This window comes from Crinia signifera, chromosome 7 (assembly GCF_055691185.1).
Source record: "Crinia signifera chromosome 7, ASM5569118v1, whole genome shotgun sequence".
In the NCBI taxonomy this organism is placed as follows: Eukaryota; Metazoa; Chordata; class Amphibia; order Anura; family Myobatrachidae; genus Crinia; species Crinia signifera.
Window position 1 is genome coordinate 121986478 of NC_139223.1, and position 20030 is coordinate 122006507.

Genomic DNA, 20030 nt, shown 5'->3' on the forward strand with positions numbered 1-20030 from the left:
AACGGGTAGAGGGGCACTGATTAGATTATTTGCTAAAAAACGGCTTACCGAAGGTGCTAACAAAAAAGGGATCATTGTAGGCAGCTCAATCAAATAAGTGTGTGTGTGTGTGAGAAGCATTGCAGATGCTAGGAAGGTCCTTAATTCCACTGTGTCTGTTGTCATTAATGCATGGAAGAAGAATGGCCACTGCAGATATGCACCTCGCCCCGAAAGACCCCTAAAACTGCAACTCGGGGACCAGAGAGTATGGCCACTAATGTGGCTGTTGCCACAAAAAAACACTTTGGGGGTAATTAAATAAGATGGGAGTTATTGTTCACATGGGATGTTGCTATGGGCAACCAATCAGAATCTACTTATTATTTACTTAGCACACTCTAGAACAGGGGTGTCGAAACTTTTTGCGACAAGGGCCAGATTTGGTGAAGTGTAAATGTGTGGGGGCCGACCATTCAGCCTTTGAATCATTTATCACATCAGAATGGTCCCCCACTCTGCTCCCATTCACTGTATGTTCCCCACTCTGCACCCATTCACTCTGTCCCCCAGCCTGCCCCCTTATCTTATTGTCCATCAGTGCCTCCATTCATTGCATGTCCCCAAGCCTGACTCTCCTTCACTGTATGACCCCCTCTGTCACCCTCCTCCGCTCTGCATGTTACGGGAGCAAGCTTCCCCCTTGCTGCCCCCCTCCCCAAACACTGCTGTCACTGTGATTGTGGAGTAGGGTGATATACGATTGCAGCAGCAGGGGTAGGACGCCAAACACATCTGACTGTGGCGGCCGGCACCTCCTCACTGCAGCAGACAGGATGGTAAAGGCGCGCTCACCGGGGCCCCACCTTTAGTGTCCTGTGCTGTGCTTCCCACATCTGATGCTCTGCCCGCTTCCAGCTGGAGGCTGCGGGCCGATTGAAATGACAGCAGGGGCCGCAATTGGCCCCCAGGCCTGACTTAGGACATGCCTGCTCTAGAAGATAATAGATAATATCTAAATGGTTGTCCATAGCAACAGCCTATGTAAATACTCCCTCTTTATGGGTAGGCCCTGCACAAAGAAGAACGCTGTGTAAAGTGTGCAAAAACTGGACAGTAGAACAATGGCGGAGAGTGACAAGTCACGATTTACACTTTTCAGATCAGATGGGCGTATTTGGTGATTGGCAGGAGAACGTCTGATGCCAGAGTGTACAGAACCTACTGTAAAGCATCAAGGTGGTAGCGTTGTATTGTGGAGCTGTTTACCTGGTTTGGCATGGGTCCAAATCGTGTTGCTTTATTTGCTGTCAGTGCCCAATCACTGTCGTCTACATGGTGTATATAAATAATTTATTGCGTGTGTTCCATGCGAGAGCAAGAGTGCATTGTGAGAAACTATTATATGCCATAGATCTTTTGTCCTTAATAGGCCAGTTGTGTAGAACAGAACGAACAGTTATAATGATGGATGCTAAATAGAAAAACAGCTAATTCCAGACATTCTGCTCGGCTTCCTGACACAATAACACAGTTATTAGGCCTTGGGAATGTTTCCCGTCCCCACTCAGAGGGAGCTTAGAACATCAGCACCCTCTTCCCACCCGCTCTCTGACAACAGGGGATCTCTTCATGTACTAAGACCCGTACATGCTATACATTATCCATATAGGATCTATATTAATTTTATTTTAGCATTTGTTAGTGTACTGATTGCATCAAATATATACTGTAGAATAAAATGATCAGTACTGAGCACCTGGCTAGATAAGGAAAATACAACTATTCAATTGGAAATATCTTCCACGAGAGCTATGCCTTATGACATACTGATGCAATTTTTGGGCTGTCTTCTGTTAAAATCTAGACCATATTCTTGGCCTATAATGCGCAATGCAGACAGTTCAGAGCTGGAAGCCCTTCAGAGATCAGAAGGAAATTAAAACTCTGAGGGATTTGGATTATGAAGAAAGGCTGAAGAGAGTATGTTTGGTTTATGTAAAGAGGCACCTTAAACAGATTAGAAGTACTGTATACAGTCACTGTGAACATGTGAGACGATGGTGTTAACTGAACAGCGCTACAATATAAGGAATGAAATGTTTCCACTTTGGGGCTTAGAAGATGTGTAATGCCTTATACGGAATCCCGGGTACTGCACTTAGCCTAAGGCGTGCAGCGCTGCTGATCCCCAGGGAAATCCAGCCAGCACACATATTACATACATCAGAAACTGGATGCTTATTACTGTCCCTTTCACTATATGGTCGGCACTGCAGCCACCGCCAGTCTGCTCTGTACTATTGGGACATTTCATCCTACCACCAGATCCTTCCCTGCCCTCGCAGACATGATGCAGAAAACAAACATATGCTGTAACCACTAGCAACAACATCCGCTGTAACCAAGTCACAGTATTCAGGCTCATGAAATTAAATAGTTGCTCTGGGTTGCACAGTTTGTTTCTACCTATAATGTTAGGGTTGAGGGTCATGGCACTATTGTCGGATCATCCACAAGGCATTCCAGGCTCCTTACCAATCCAATTGACTGAGTTACTAATTAAGTCACCTGTGCTCAAGCATGCATATCGTGAAAATCTTGACTATTATGGAAAAGTCTTGGAAACTCTAAACCACAGGTTCTCAAAGTTGGTCCTCAGGACCCCGCACAGTGCATGTTTTGAAGGTCTCCTCAAAGAATCAAGAGAAAGAATTAGCTCCACCTGTGGATCTTTTAAAATGTGTCAGTCAGTAATGGTAACATGGAAAATGTGAAATGTGTGGGGTCCTGGGGAAAGAGCTTGAGAACCACTGCTCTAAACTAACCCTTTTTTATGTTTTTTTACATTTATAACAAATGGAGGGAAAAGGCCCAAACCAGGATTTTGCCTAACGCCTTATGGATTGAAAACCACTGCTATAGGAGTCTTGTTACCTGAGGATGTTGGGCTGAGAGCTGAAGGTTGCATTTCCATCTCCTCGAAGGCCTCCTTGTAGCTGTGGAGGTGAGGCTGTAAATATGAGCAATTGATGTCTTACAAATGAGAAAGTAAATGGCAGCAGAACTGCATTGTGTACATCTTTTATAAACAGAGAAACTGTATTTTTTACAAAAAAATACACTTTTGGAGGCGTACAATAAGAGTAATAAAAGTAAAATAAAATAAAGATTTCAAAAGCTAAAGGTTAGAACAATCTAACATCACCGCTGCTACTTAAAGGAATCTTCTGTGTTTCTGAAAACATGATAAAGGGTTGTACTGTACATGTCCCTTTCCTATCCGTTACTGGATGCAGAGTTTTATATGGCTTCGGGCTGTGTTATTCAGCAAGGTCTTTATATAAAATCAACAAAACCGTTTATTTTTTGGTACCTCTGTATAGAACACAGTTAAACTCCCCGTGTTGTGCCCCAATGGCTTTAAAATAAGGAGCTGTATAGTGGAGAAAACACTGGATTGTGAAAAAACATATAAGGGGGGGGGGGGGGGGACATTATTTTTAGGGATTTTTTTATGTTGAAAAAAGCCATTTTAATATTCGAAGATGGAAAATAATTTTAAGGTTAGGTACAATACTGTAATGTGCCAATCGTGTACATGTATGTATAGCACAGTAGACTATTCAATTATCTAATTTTAGCAATGAAACCAAATTGAAATCATTATTCTGAGATCAACACCTGTTTCGAGTTATACTTAGTAGATTGTAAATAGGTGAGAAATTGTAGGTACTAATAAGTGAACAGCTAAATGCCTGATGGCCACTGTCTGCGAGGGTTGCACTCTATGAGGATTACTACATGTGTCGTAGCATATTATTTATATTTTAGGATCTGTGCTACAGGAATGTTCGTCGGTCTGTTACCTCCTTTGGTCTGCCTCCTGGATTGGCTGCGATTGTGTTGAAGACCTCTGGCGAGACGCATCGCACAGGTGAGCGCACTTTGGTGGGACTGTACATGGAACTGGGGTCTGCAGCATTGTCTTCATATTGCCCTTCACTGGTTGTCCTCCGACGTGTTAAAGATCCAATCTCATCTGGGGTCTTGTCCCGTGTTTGCACCCCTGGAAATGCAAAAGATACAACTATATGGAATGCCTAAGTTTGTAAGGATTTCATCTACATTGCATTTGTTTATTAGTCTTTACATTCATTAATATTATTCCCTCAAAGCCACATTCCCAACAATACAGTTTACATGCCCTGTTCTGACACTTACATTTTGCCAATAGCAGATGTCCTCCTTGTACAGCTCTGGCTGCTCAGACCAATAATACATGTATATACACAAGGGACAAAGCTGAATGCCACAAAACACACACTGCTGTTGGACAATGACAGAATAAACGGTCAGATGTAATTAGTTGGACAGCGTTAACAATGGTACGTCCACTTCCTGTGTGCTGTCTCCCAAGTGGATTTAGGGTCTGATTCAGTTCCACTCACCAAGCAGCTGTTGTTCAGGTCGTCGGCCAAAGGGGAGAGAAATCATTTGATGGTCACTGACTAACAAGACTTATTTCCGGCGGAGTTCACCGAAGAGGGGACGGGCGCTAACGTCATGTGATGTTAGCCGCCCACCCCAGCAGACATTGTCCCACCTGCATTTTCCCAGGGGGACGCCCATAAAATGCCGGGGATCCCCCCATCCTTGGAGTGAATGGCTGGGTGTCTGTATATGTTTAAATGGTCTGCATATGTGCAAAAACATACATGCGCAGACCCACCACCACCACCACCATCACCACCACCACCACCACCACCATCAGAATTTTGGCCAAATTTGATCGTTATTAAATCGCCCACTTAGTGAGCCTTCACCCTACTATCTACCTACAGTATTTGTGTGTTGTCAATAGGATAAATAGGGCTAACTACCACCAAAACTGGTGAGGGGGAGATAAATTAGGGAAGAGAGGAGCATCCTTCCCAAGCCACAAGCACAGGTCACCTGTCTGATGGGGAGTTTGAGTTATATTATAAATCTGAGACGGTGTTGTGTAACCAGTGCTCAGAGATCTGCACCAGCAAGAGTTGAAGGAAACCAATATGTGAATGTTTTTTAGTGTTTGTAACTATGTCGAGCTGCGCCCATAAGTGCCGCTCCCTCCATGGGACCCCTCCAGGGTGTGGCTGCATTTCTGGGTTATAAAATAGAATCACAATGGAGTGTTATTGTTCCAGCAAAGGAGGAAGGAGAAAAGTTAGTTGGGTCAACTGTTTCCTAGTCATTTCCCCCCCAAACATAGTAAGACTTGGTCAAATGAATATTTTATTGATTTGGCCATTTGATTTTCCCTTTATGGAGCTTGTCACTCAGTGCTGCCAATCTTAATCGTCATTTTCAGGAGTGCATAAAATATGGGATATTCTCCATATTGCAGTGCACAGTACTGTTGTGCAGGTTCTGACAGGACATGTTAATAGGAAATGCCTATTTGATTTATTCTACAATTACTGGCACTGACAGACCAATACACATGCTAAAACAAGATCAGCCTTGAAACATGGCAGACATCCAGCCTTGTTGTGATACAAAGGACTTAGAGGGTGGCAGGCAGAGAATTACAGAAAAGATATGTGGAAAAACTATGGGTTCAAAAACCACAATCATTTCTAGTAAAAACCCATATCCTGGGCCATTTCAAGGTCTATAAAAGATCATCCAAATGTCATACAGTACATGTTACCAGCAGCACAGATTGTTTTAGCTTGGCTTACTGAGTAATAAATGTACATTATAGGATATAGGAAAACCGGAGCTAATCCGGGTATCTAAACAACCGCGCGGACATGTGAGGTGTCAAATGTACAGCAGGGACAGTGGTGTCAAATGTACAGCAGCACGAGACAAAGCTTTCACAGCCAACTGTTTATAAATCCAATACACATGCACTAACAGCACCTGATGTCAGTGCCCCAGACATTGCACAGTAAATAGGGCTAGGGGTACAGTTACGTGCCCTTGAACTGACATTGGATATACACTCTCATGATGCTCAGATAGTAGTTTTTTAGTGCATGACAAATTGCAATTCTAAGCGTGTTCCACCTCCGATCTTTTATTCAATCATTCATTTACATTATGTTCTAAGTATCAAGAGTATAATTAGTTAAAGCACATTATGACAACAGGATATAATATGGCTGCTTCATCTTTATGTATGACACTGCTAAGAGTATGTGAATGGCACGTCTATGGGATATACTGTAGAACTTGTGTATTATGCTCACGACATGTATTCTATGAATAATGTGGCATTTGAATGGCAACAGGAATGAATAGAGGAGAATGTCATCCAAGTGCTGTGGAGGAGTCTCTTTATACAACAGATTGTCTGACAAGGGGGCCCTGCTTCTGGAGAAGAGGGGGGGGGGGGGTGTTGGCAGAGAAATAGGGACAGGAGATGTACAAGATAAGGGCTGCAGAAAAGACTATTTTATTCAGGAAAATTATACTGGGCCGAGGAGAGATAATTTAGGTGCAGTTACAGTATATCCTCATACTTCTTTGCTGCAGTAATACCAAACAGGCCCTCTAGGCATGCCAGGTCACGTAAGAATTTTGTAGCGCCAGGTGTCTTTTTTTGCGAGAATAGGACACACAAGAGTACGGTGCAAATTCATTTTAGTTATACTTATTTAATTACCCTCCCGGAATGGCCAAGAGGGTCTCAAATATCATGTCTCTCTCCTGGCCCCCCAGAAGGGTGGGCAAGCCTCCCACATTTAGTGGGGCCCCCACTCCATCAGCCGGTCAAATATCAGCATTTGTAGCTCTTTGGGGAGGGGCTATATGACACATATCATGGCATTTAGTACGACCCCATCCCGGAAAATCCACGAATCACAGCATTTACAGGAATGGGTGCGGGACTTAATGATGGCAAGCATGCCCACATGTATGTCCTGATCTGATTGCATCACACACATCTGCTCAGGCCCGCACAGAGATACAGATATGATCAGTGGCTGTCATTTGCTGTCATTTGTGGCTGCCTAAGGGCAGGAGTAAATACACTCTAATGATGACAACAGACATAAGCAACAGCTCTGATTAGCTGGTGTGTAAGAATATCTTATAAATACCTGACATAATCCTGGTGCATCTAACTAGGCACATCCAAAGCCCCCATTCTTGGATCTAAGATAATTGGAGGTAGGATTAAGGGCCTTATTCTGGTGCACTCTCAGAGGCAAATTCCTTCTCAAATGGACAAAACCATGTGCACTGCAGGTGGGGCAGAAGTAACATGTGCAGATAGAATTAGATTGTGTGGGGGGGGGGGGTCTTCAAAGTGAGGTCTATATTGCAGTGTAGAAATAAAGCAGTCAGTATTTCCCCTGCACAGAAACAAAATAACTCACCCAAATTTAATTCTCTATGCAATTTACATCTGTCCCCCTGCAGTGCACATGGTTTTGTCCATTTGAGAAGGCATTTGCCGCTGAGAGTGAACCAGAATAAGGCCCTAAATAAGAGCTTTAATATATTTTACAGAAAACCACATTGGAAAGACTGCCCAGATTAATTGCATTACAATATTTGTTCTGTGTCATTATTTGAGAATGTGTAAGAGGCCTACTGTATCTGTTTCTTCTTTAGAGTATCAGCTTGCCCGGCAATTCTCTATTTCACTGGTGTTTAGTATCGTAAAATATGCTGGGCTTCATGTAGGACGATAACAATGACCATCATTTATGACATCTTGTGCATTATGCTTAAATAGGGTTACATTCCATGGCGCATGCAATGCTGTTCATGTCAATTTGTGCTATTTGTTTTTTGTGACTGTGTCCGTCTAAATCCTTAAAATAGTGCATGCATCCCACATACAGTCACAGAAACCAATGAGCATTGACTTTGGAATGTATGAGGCAATCCTGAGCAGTAACTGGGTGGTGGTCAAACAGGCACACAAAAATAGTCCATATGATAGCAGCGGTTTGGGAAGTGTGATGTGGGTAATGCATGAAATGCATGATTTATCAAGCTTCAAAAAGTGATAAAATGGAGAGTAATAAATAAGCAGCCAATTGGCTCATAACTGCCATGTTACAGGCAGGTTTTGAAAAATGACAAGTAGTAGCTGATTGGCTGGTTGTTTATGACTCCTCTTTATCACTTTTTTAAGCTGGATAAACCTGACCCTTAGTCTAAAAATAACATGCTTTAGTATTCAATCGCGACTGTTTTCGGATGTTTTTTAGTAATTTTTCACTGATGCAGTTTCTTTTCTTTTTTTTTTTTTAAGTCAAAACTGCATCGGCGAAAAAGCTTTTAAAAATGGTCAAAAGCAGACGCAATTTAGCCGACTCACGGCATAGTGAAAAATAGTCAAGACATTCACCAAACCCATGTGTTTTTTAACCGTGCTGGATTTTTCAACTACACAACTTTGTACTTTGATTAAATAAGTCAAATCTAAATTCAACCTAAATCGGCGAAAGGTGTAATTATTTTGACTAGTCAAAAAACAAACAAACACTTACAGTAATTGAATAACTGTGGATTGTCGATCTGCGGCCTCGATCACGAAAATCCACGGCCGTTATCGTCAGAACGGGCCCCGACAGCTTCTGAAGTCGGGCCCGTTCTGCCGTGATCCCGCATCAATTATGACGCTGATGCCCTCTTCTCTTCACATTTCACTCACAGCTCTCATATACTCACAAACACTCAGTGACCATCTTCGTCGTTAATAACAGCATTGATTGGGGAGCCGCCGATATTTCCCACGTCGGAAATAGTGGCGGCACATTGCATACCCCCCCACAGTATTTGGCCTGGTCTCTCACCACACCCGGGAAACTGGGGTGACATTAATCCCGATCCTGCTTTTCCTGAAAGACGGCTGCCCCAGCTACCACAAATGCCTCCTTATACTGTGCTGCAATCACAGGACTCAAAGGAGAATAGATTCTACACATGTGCAGTTTTCCAAAAACCGGTACTGGTGTGGTACTGATCGCTTATATATATATATATTTTTTTTTTTAAAAACAACCTTATCAGCACTCCATGTACTGTAAGTATTCAGAGGAAGTGACAGATACAGGTAAACCGATAGATAGATAGATAGATAGATAGATAGATAGATAGATAGATAGATAGATAGATAGATCTCATCTTGTCACTCCAATAATGTTGGGGGAATAATAAGGGGAGGCGGCAGTTCTACAGCAAGTTGCAACCAGCCCAAATCCAGCAAACGCCTTTCTGTCTGAACACGATACACAGCTATGTAGACAGCAAATTCTTGACACACAGTCTAATTTTCTAAGCATCAAAATAAGGACCATTGTTTCCCAGCCAAGGGTGAAATGGAAACTTGCACATAATGAGGAGCCTCAACTGCCTGTAACATGGCCGACTGGGAGAACATTGCACAGTCAGCTCAACTGATTTATTTTGTATTTATAGATGTGAAAGAAGCATAGTAAGCAATAACAAAAGATGTGTTAAAAACATAGGCCTATGATTTTCTATTTCTGCACTAAATATAGAAAACCAAACAAAATCCCTATTTATAAAAAAAACGCATATTATCCCATTAACACCAGGGAACTTGTTATACTGTATACTGTACCTACTGTAAATGATTATGGATTGTGTTAGGAATTCCAGGAGACCACACATCAAAAATGAGCTACGGCTTTGAAAGTAGAACACAAAAACTATTTACTCCACATTGTGACTGAACATCCCAACCCAGTGTTTCATACCGTTAATCATTGTCTGCATTCTGTGTGTTATTATAAATGCTTATTCTACAGATCTGAAATACAATTTTATAACATGACATACTTATTAATGACATATGGTATCAATATGGGCTATTTGAAGGAAAGCCAATGCTTAAGGCTTTTTTGGATTTAGGAAAAATCTGTACATGGGGAACATAATCTTATTATTCATTTAAAAAGTTCATCCCTAAACTATACTTATAACAACAATAGGGTTGTAAAAATGTGATTACCCCTTACTTACTCTGGAGTGAGTTCTAAGTCTAGTAAAGAGGTTTATTTGGAAAACAGGTACTTAGGAGGATGTATATTTATTGGGGAAAAAAATGGTTATACATTTTGTTACTAAGTGGCAATAACAAAAAATAAAAATCACTTGTAGAGCCTAATAATTGTTCGATGTGTCCTCCACTGTAATAATCAACAGTTTCCATTTGAAGAAGAGCATTTTCTATAGCAGAATACAACATCTAATACGGTCTTCAGACCTGACTGGGTGGTATTCCCTCCCAATACTGTACAATGCGAACAATGTGTCAAGAAAAAATGTGAGCTAAATTTGCATGGGGTGAGGTCTGGAGATTGGAGTAGCCTGATGTCTAAAGGTAGCAGCTAATTACCTGTTTTTCTGAAGAAAAAAAAATTGCAATATTCAAGTGCATCTATCACCAAATTATCACCTTGTGCCAAAATTTACATCATATACAGAAAAAGATGTCATCAAACATCATTTCTGCGGTCACATCAAATAGCCCCCATCTTGGCATGCCAGGGCGCATTAGAATCTTCCAGCAGGTATCTGGATGGCTGACAGACAATGTCTAGGTCGACAATAAACAGGTTGACACCAAGCGCCTGGTATACACAGGTTTGACATGACAAAAAGGCCATATGCAAAAGGTTGGCACATGAAAAAGTTGACATGAGTTTTTTAGCCCAATTTTGTTTCTTCAGTTTTTGAACATTTTCATACTTTACAGCCCTCGTGGAGTCCTCTGCAGACAATAAACTGCATTATATTGTCATTGGAGTTATTTTAGAAAATGGGCTATCAGCTATTCTCAGTTTGTTTTACGTGACATTACAAAATATTAAATGCGATCAATGTTAAAATTGTAACCAGAGAATTAAAGATGCCTAAAACAAAAGAGTTTCCAATGCCCGAGGATGCGAACTCCTCATCTTCTTGTCCTACAAACACTAGAGTCCAGCTGTAGAAGACACATTGTGGCCAACTCGATGGAATGGTTCGTCTTACCTTTTCTTGGACAGATCATATCAATATATGACTTTACTCAAGCAAATCATTAATGTACCACCCCCCATCATGATGCCATCATTCCTAATGACATACTACATTCACCAAGTTCATAATAACCTACAGTTACTTGGAAATGACTTAAACAAATTTACCCACAAGGAAAAATAAACGTTTGCAACATTAGTTCCAATTCAGTGCAGTGAATCCCAAACACAGATGTTGAAAACAGAGTCACACAACCACAAGGTCATGAGAGAAAGGCACCACACCCCATGCGATCTGGTAGCTCATAAGCCCAAAAGGTTAGAAGAAGCAATCCATACCCCCATGCATTCAAACTAAATCAAAGAGGACACTTCTGTCTCCCATGTCCATCACGCCCAACATTTTGTATTAGTTACTGTCTGGAACATTTACTGTGTATTATACTTAAGTGTATACAGAACACAACAAACAAAACTCAGTTCTTCTGGTTTGTTGTAGCAGCATATGAGCCAATCCATATCATAATGAACAGAGAAAGCTACGAAGACAGATACTGTTTGCGCCCAAGGCCGCGACACACCATGCATAATGGATAGAAGGCAGCAGATAGAACAAACCAGAGAAGGTGAAGGAACGCTGGCGGTGAAGCGTGGGTGTTTGGGGGGTGTTCATACTTTTATGGATATTCCGAAGTTTGCTGTTGTACTCTGGCAGATTGATGGAGGGGTCAGGACCATGGATGAGATGGAATCAGAGAGGGAACAAGGGACAAGAGATTCCCCAACAAGAGGAGAGAAACAAAGACAAGACACATGAGAAAAAAATGGGGAGAAAATGATTTAGTTAAAAGTGTGAAGTGATGATAGGAATGTAAGTGTAGTTGTTCTAAAGGAAAACAACATCATTGTACGCATGTAATAGATATAGACACATAATTGATAACATTTCCAGAACACAAATTTAGCGGATTGAAAGCTTTTACCTGTTTACATTATTGGATCGTGCACTTTTCATTTGTGTTATGGACATTGGCAGCTTATGAAATCTCCCTGGACTTCCAACATCTGGAATCTTACATTTAGGCCTCATATTATCTGATACAAACATTGGACTGAGCTGTGTTTTACAAATTGTTAGTAAAACGCAGATATAATTCTTAAGTGATACCGCCACATACTGGGCCTTATTCTTATAGTTCACTCTTTATGACAAAATCCTTCTTAGATGGACAAAACCATGTGCATTGCAGGGGGGCAGATGTAAAATGTGCAGAGAGAATTAGATTTGGGTGAGTTATTTAGTTTCTGTGCAGGGTAAATACCGGTTGCTTTATTTTTACAATGCAATATAGATCTCACTTTGAAGTAAAACCCCACCCAAATCTAATTCTCTCTGCATAAGTAACATCTGCCCCACCTGCAGTGCACATGGCTTTGTCCATCTAAGAAGGATTTTGTCAGAAAGAGTGAACTAGAATGAGGCCCACTGTACTTTGCTTTACTTCATATGTGACCACAATCAATTATCTTATAGTACACACACTTTTCAGAATACAACTGGAAATGAATAGGATATCAAATACTGATTGGGATTGCATGGTCATATTAAGGGCCATATTATCCTGGACATTTGTAGTCAGTTGTGTGCAATAGTTAGTATGCCAGAGCACTGTAAAGCATAATATTCTGGCCAGTTGGACCTACCAGGTACAGTGATATATCAACCTTGGGTGATTTGTTGAGGTTTATTCAGTGACAAGTATACATCACAACATGAAAACACAATGTTTTCAGGTCTAAAGCTAGCCAAACACTAGTGTGATTTGGCCACTATTCACCCATTTCTGATGGATCGGGTTGAAAAATTGTGTGAAAAGTGGCCAAATCACATGTGTTTGACATCAGGTAGGTGGTCCTGTGCATATCAGATGGAAGTCTGAGGATCGGACAGCCTCCAGCAGTGGTGAAAGCGATCGCAGTAGATATATTGCATGTGATCCTGCCACCCGTTCCAGGAAAATCTTATGCAACTTCTCCTTCCAAGAGGTCGCATAAGTGTATGGGGGCCTTAAGTTTTTTCCTCTTACACTGCTTTCACACAGTGGCAGCTGAATAACCAGGCAATTACCCGGCATTTGAAGCGTTAGGTTATTCAGACGCTCGCTGACGGTTCCCCTTCACACAGGAGAGCAAATCTCTGAGTCTAAAATATAGATGGGGTTTTTCGCCTGTGTGAAAGGGTCGCCCCGCATCTTAAATGCCGGAACTCCGACCCTGATCATCTGCAGAATCCGGATTGACCCTTTCACACAGAAAAATGACCTGTGTAATTTATGAAATTCCCGGGTGGAACTAGTTCACCCGGGAATTTCAGTTTCTTTGTGAAAGGGGTATTAGAGTTACATTTTTTTTTTTAAATCTGACCTTATATTCTTCCTATTATAAATTATATTTTATGTAACATGTGTTATAGCGTAGGGGGCAGGAATTGTTGACTTTTGGGCAGCAAACCCATATAACTAATAAGAACTTGCTTGTCCTCTGAATAATAAGTACATTTCAGCCCTGTAAGCCACAATGAAGCTGGCAGTCACAATTTCCATGCCCACGGGAGATATGAATTTGACAGTCTGTGAGCAGGAATCTGGTATAGTACAACAAGGTATTTGTCTTAGTATGTGCAGCACGGAGAATGCCCATATAAAGACACTGCATCTACCTGAGGGAGGGGATAAATATCATCTCTTTTAACTCTTACAAAAGTCAGGTGAGGTCAATACACTACATTCACAAGTTACTGTGATATATCATAGAAAATTAAAACTACAGCAGATTCAGAAAATGGTCCACTGTAATTTTTTACCAAAAAAAATCTATATCAATAGTTGATAATCTGCTCTTAACAGCAGATTATCAATGCAGTCCATCGGACTGGAGTTCTCATTTCATTAGCTTTTTAACTTGTTTCTAGATGACGTGATTCATAAACAAAATTAGGGGGCACATACTGTAGTGCTTTTGTTGCATCCGGCACAACATTTTATACAGAAACAAAACAGAAGTGCAAATCAGAAATCTGGCCATTCTTTAAGGGGAGTCACAGCTGCCACCCTTAAACCACCCGCACATGTGATCCCAGGAAGTATTGCCGATAGATCTATACTGCAGCGATCTAGGGGGCTCTGTTTTATGCGCTCGGGATCGTGCATCGGAGAGGATCAGATCTAAGACACATGCCATTTGCCACAAATCGGGAAAAAAGTGCATGGCCAGCATTACACGTATTTGGCAACTTACTTGGTGGGACGTCCTCAGTATGAACTATTGATGCAGACATTGGGAAAGGCTTCAGGTTCTGTTGTGGGAAAGCACCTAAATAACTTGTAGCCTACAAAGACCTCTCCATCTTTTGCCTGTACCAGTAACCTGGTCTTCATGGAGGTCTCAAAAATGTCTGCTTCTTTAGATTTTTTTTTAATTTATATCAATATTTTTAAGCTAGGCATATTAGACTTTTTTGTTTTTTTAGGTCAAACCCAATGGATCAGGACTTTAAAATCATTCACATCATCCAGTTTGTGCACACTATAGCACGCTCCTGTGAGTCATTTATTGTGCCTTCGGGTTGGTCATTCGGGCAGCTCAATCGGATGATATGGCCAATGGAAGCATACTCCTGGATGTGGCCACTTATGATATATCACTGTAGTCTGTAAGATTGCGCAGTGTGTATGCACTATACCATTTGTCTGGGAATTTAAGGAAATTTGTTGACTCCTGGTCATACATGCATTTGCACGTAGTGAAATTGCAACGTGCTATGCAACACCCGATCCCAATTCAATCCTGATGTGCGGCCCAGAGGCATCAAAATTGAATCTAGAAATAGACTGTGCAGGACATTCTATTTCTACTATCTCGGAACAAGGACCAAGCTGCTGAATGCAGTATGGCCCTCGCTGCCCCCGCTGCACTATCCCTCCCACCCTGCCAGCCGATGACCAGGTCCCAGCAGCCGCCGGTTTAAAATCGATATTGGCGACCGCCGGATCGGCCAGTGTGTCCATAGCTCTACTCTGTGGCAATTTCATGAAATATTGTACAAACTACAGATCACTTAATAGATTAGTTATAATTAGACATTTGATTATTTACTGGGCAGTATAAACCTTTATTTGTATTTTGACTAGATGTATCCACATTTACACATAAAAATGTTAGTGGTTGCTAAAATCTAACGAAAAAAAAAAAAAAAAAAGAAATCCAATAACAAATAACGTAAAAACTGAAATAGGATTGTTTCCCTAATGCTTAGTTATCTATTTTTAATACCATTAAATTACAATGGCAGTAGGTTATATTTATTGTGCTGTAACCAATGCCACAGTATCTTATTTCAGGGTTATAGATCCGATGGCTATATATTTATATCCACTCAGCTTCCTAGCTCACAAAGAACACAACTACAGTCCAGCTATATTCAGAGGGAATAATTCAACCCTCGGTCTCCGAAAACTAAATACTACTGCTGACCCGTCACATTCCATACAAGTCATCACTATATTTTAGTCTCTTGCTTCAACATTTGGTAAGACTTGTCTATTCAAAAGGATATGCTGGGTTTGTAGATGCAAAGTAAATGGCAAATGGAACCACCAGATTTTATTGTTCACTAGGATATTTTCTAACAACAGTCGTGATGTTCTTTCACAGTACGATTTTTTTTCTTCATTTTTTATGTAAACAAAAAAAAAAATTGAGTGCAGGACCATTCTCTGCCCTGCAGATGTCTCTACTGCATCTGCAGTATACAAAAATCATAGTGAACGGTTAGGGGAGAGATTCAAAGGTGGCATCAAACTTGTACCACCATGCAGGCACAGTTTGCGTTCACAAAAACAAAAATCAGCAGTTTTATATACTAAGCCACACTTATCACAAGATATGTGTGGGAAGGCACCAGTGGATAAGGCTCCTGGTTTATATGACATGCCGCATACAGATATGTCTGCCTACATCTAGACAGCTTGCATGTTACCAACAGCCCTTCTCTGTAGAGTCAATGTCGATTCCTGCAACTTTTTCCATTAATGTGTATCTTATTTACACTCAGAATGTAGGAATTTCACATATCATTTTAATAGGCATAAGCTACTTGTGCTTTCTATTCGCATAGTGATGCAAATGACGTATCGAGGCAAGGTGTATGAGAACAAATCTGTATACTTCCGCTCATGTGTTTTGGAATATGTCGTGTTTGCAGAATGCATATTAGTTAATCACGAAATCTTCCAATACTTTCTTAATATATCAGAAACAACCATTACATGTGTAACAGAAACATAAACACATTACACAAAATGATAATCTATAGCCAAACAATGAAGAGAGCACCAATGAGTGTGTCAGCAGAGCATTAACAAACAGCCAAATATCACCGGTGGTTCACTAGTAGTGCTGGCATTCATCATCATCATCATCATCATCGTCATGTAATTGACCATCCACAAACAATGCTGCTTTCTCACATGTGTGTTTGAATGTTCTGTATGTGTTCTAACAAGCCCTTTCTGTACCCGGCCTATACTAGCACGCCCTTTCTTTACACTTCTACAAACAGTCTGACATAAGTGCCAGTCACGTAAGCCTGCATGTACCCAGTGTGATTTCATACACGATATGCGGATATGCTTGCTACCAGGTGCAGTACTCTCTGCATCAGGCTCCAGGTGTCTTCATAGACATTAGTAAAACCATGATATCTACAGGCTCTAAGATAGTGATATAGGCTATACATAAACATTTCACAAACTTGCTGACTTTTGAATTAGAAATACATAAAATGTTCCAAACCACCAGATTTTAAAATGTGTACAGTGTTTTATCTCGCTACTTCATCACCTTAAACACAAGCTCTCCCACATATGTACAGAAATGTTGTTATTGAGTCTGACACAGGTGAGAAAGACGGGAGGCTGCAGCATCAAATGTTCTGCCAATGTTCTGCCAAGGCTGTCAATCACTCTATACCTGCTCATAGTCAAACTCTTCCCTTCTAACGCAGCAATCTGATGCAGAGGAGTGGCAGAGATTATTTAGTACTGTATAAACATTCCAGTTACTATACGTATAGTTGGATAGGTATTGGCCTTGTACGTTTTAATCTCTGCCTCTAGTTTACCAATCCAATTCTCACTTGTATCATCCTCAAAGAGTTGTTTGTTCAATCTCAGATATTTTAATTTGAGTTAGGTTGGAATATAATATAACATGTGTCTACTTGTATTGAATAATATATATATATATATATATATATATATATATATTGGAACAAAGAGTGGGGTACTCTTTCAATGCGCTAGATAAAGTAGATTGGGCAGCACTCTGTCAGTCCCCCCTGTTAGCGGGGGAAGCGGGGAATACAAGAAAAAAGATAGAAGACAGAGCGCGCCACTATTTTATGGAGATCCACCACCAGAAGGATCAAGAAAATATATCGACAGGTCACTGTACAACAGTATTTAATACTATTAATTTAAAAACAAAGTAAAAACATTTTTGCTTGTATGCAGTCAGTTGGTCGAATCGATATAACTGCAGTTGGTTGATACTTGTCTGCTGTGTTTCCACATATTGAGGAACTGGCTTGAAGAGAATCTCTCAAGACCTGTTTTTTAAGCGATACATATGGAAATTGTTGCAGCTGGATACCAGCATTAAGATCTCCAAGGGATCCATTTGCACACTTCTGTACAGTTTGTCAGTAAGACCGCTATCCGGAGTGAAAACTTACATTCACTATCCATTTACCTAAGGAAAGTTACCCCTGAGGAAGTCATTTTTTTTGACGAAACGCGTTGGGTGTTTTTTCCTGATTATATTGATTCGACCAACTGACTGCATACAAGCAAAAATGTTTTGACTTTGTTTTTAAATTAATTGTATTAAATACTGTTGTACAGTGACCTGTCGATATATTTTCTTGATCCTTCTGGTGGTGGATCTCCATAAAATAGTGGCGCGCTCTGTCTTCTATCTTTTTTCATATATATATATATATATATATATATATATATATATATATATATATATATATATATATATAGTGTCCGTGCGGGTCCAAAATACTGCCATCTGTTAGCAGTGGGTGAAATCTACTAGCTTTCAAAGCATTTGTGAAAGAGAAATAGATGTAGTTTCACTCACTGCCATGGCAGTATTTCAGTTACACACGAACACTAGACATATATCTACACACACATATATACACACTGGAAGAGAATTTGAAGGAAGACATAATTGCTGAATGTCCGAAGGTTTCTGATTTTTTTTTTCTGCTCAGAGCTTTTTGGCTTTTGGTAAATTCCTGTTAAAGGATCCTGGGGTTTGGATGGAGACTGAGGACAGGCTCCACCTATTAGTTCCAGTTCCGGTAATCAACCTGGTCAATAGAGTTCTCAGGGCTGTCAGTCTGATCATTAGGGTGCTCAGGGTTGTCAGTCTGGTCATTAGGGCTCTCTCACTACCTAGGGAAAGGTAGACTGCAGAGTATTTGCAAGATAAAACCTGCTACTGAATACAAGTGAGCTATGCTTGGTGAAATGTCATGTTTTTGTAGAGTTAAGCTGTGCACACATGGAGCAATATGATCGCTGGCAATATATTGCTCAGCAATCATATTGCTCAGTGTTTTCCATTTTCATCAGCGACCAGAGATGGTCGCTGATGAAAATGACACACTGCCAGGAGAAGAGGCAGGGGAAGTCACTGGTCAGAGGAGCAAGCTCCTCCAACCAGCGACCATTAGGGGACTGAAAACGGGAGCATGCACCCGTGATTTATTGCCGGAGCACACTCCAATCCTACCCCACAAAATTCTATGTTTCTATCAGGACGGCAATATGATTGAAATATTACTGCACTTTCTCCTTCTATATGCTCCTATTGTGAGGGCACTGGTCACCGTACATTAATAGTGTTTGGAGTGCCAGACTTTGGAAATCCCCATTGAGAAGCAGTGATGGATATTTCCACTGCACTTAGTAAGTGACCCGGATTCCCTTTCATATACCAAATTGTTCATACCTATCCTCCTTAATACTGGTGCCTTTTGCTGCTTTCTATTTCATACATATATAACATATATGAAATAATACATTATGTAGTGGGGGAGGTATTCCCTGCGAAGCACACCAGACTGTCTGCCTGAAACAAACAGAACAAGGCTACAGAGAGCGCTGTGTTGAAGTAATATGAAAACTACCATTTGATCAAACTCTTTTGGGTTAGTTGCTCTTTAAACCATTCTATAAGCATTTAAAGATGTTTGTGTGACACATCCAGAAGCTCTAGCATCACATCCATGTATCACGCCAGGGAGCGGGTCCAGTAAGAGGCTGAGTGGAATGTGAGCTTGCCCACATGCTGTCTGTGGTCAGTGAATTCCAAACATGGTCTGCAATGACCAAGTTCTGTATACCAACCATGCAAATATTTAGCCTGGGCATTCAGTAACCATAACAATGTTTAAATGACAAATGATGCCAGTTACCGCACAGTGACTATGTAGAGGGTGGTGTGAGGACATGTGTGATCATTTTACACTGCAGTCTCTTTCAGGAAAAATTGTACTTGCTTTGGTAACATATTAGCAGAAATAGCTATACACATTTAGTGTCAATGTTGCTATAACCAGAAAATAAAAGTTATAAAAATTAGCACCTCGCCATTGTACCATCTATTTTTTTTTTATAATGTCAAAACTATATTGCTTAATGTATTCTATCTCCTGCAGTGTTTACAAGGTTACCCAATAGGTATGCTTTATTAGCAATTGCACTGAGGGTTTTAGAGGTGCAATATTAAATGCCATGCAGTAGTAATCTAATAGGCGAGACCCATCGCTATTGGGTGCTTTCCATTGGCGCTGTTAAATAGCCTGGGTATCTGTGCAGGCGCAATTTTCAGTAGTGCTCAAAATTCAGGAAGTACAGTTCTCTCCTGTTCCATGAATAGGTTAAAGTGGATCAGCTCACACACTGGTTTGTGGATCTG

At 40.8% G+C, this 20030-nt stretch overlaps 1 protein-coding gene across 8 annotated transcripts in view; it reads right to left on the reverse strand.

The window, feature by feature from the left end:
- The window catches only part of TNS1 (tensin 1), a 564007-nt gene that overhangs the window by 22669 nt on the left and 521308 nt on the right, over positions 1 to 20030 (reverse strand). For all 8 annotated transcript variants that reach the window (XM_083153686.1, XM_083153691.1, XM_083153689.1 and 5 more), the window contains 2 exons: positions 3849 to 4048; positions 2917 to 2992 (listed from right to left, as the gene is read on the reverse strand). In XM_083153686.1, coding sequence (XP_083009812.1) covers positions 2917 to 2992; positions 3849 to 4048 — 276 coding nt within the window. The remainder of the gene's footprint in view (positions 1 to 2916; positions 2993 to 3848; positions 4049 to 20030) is intronic.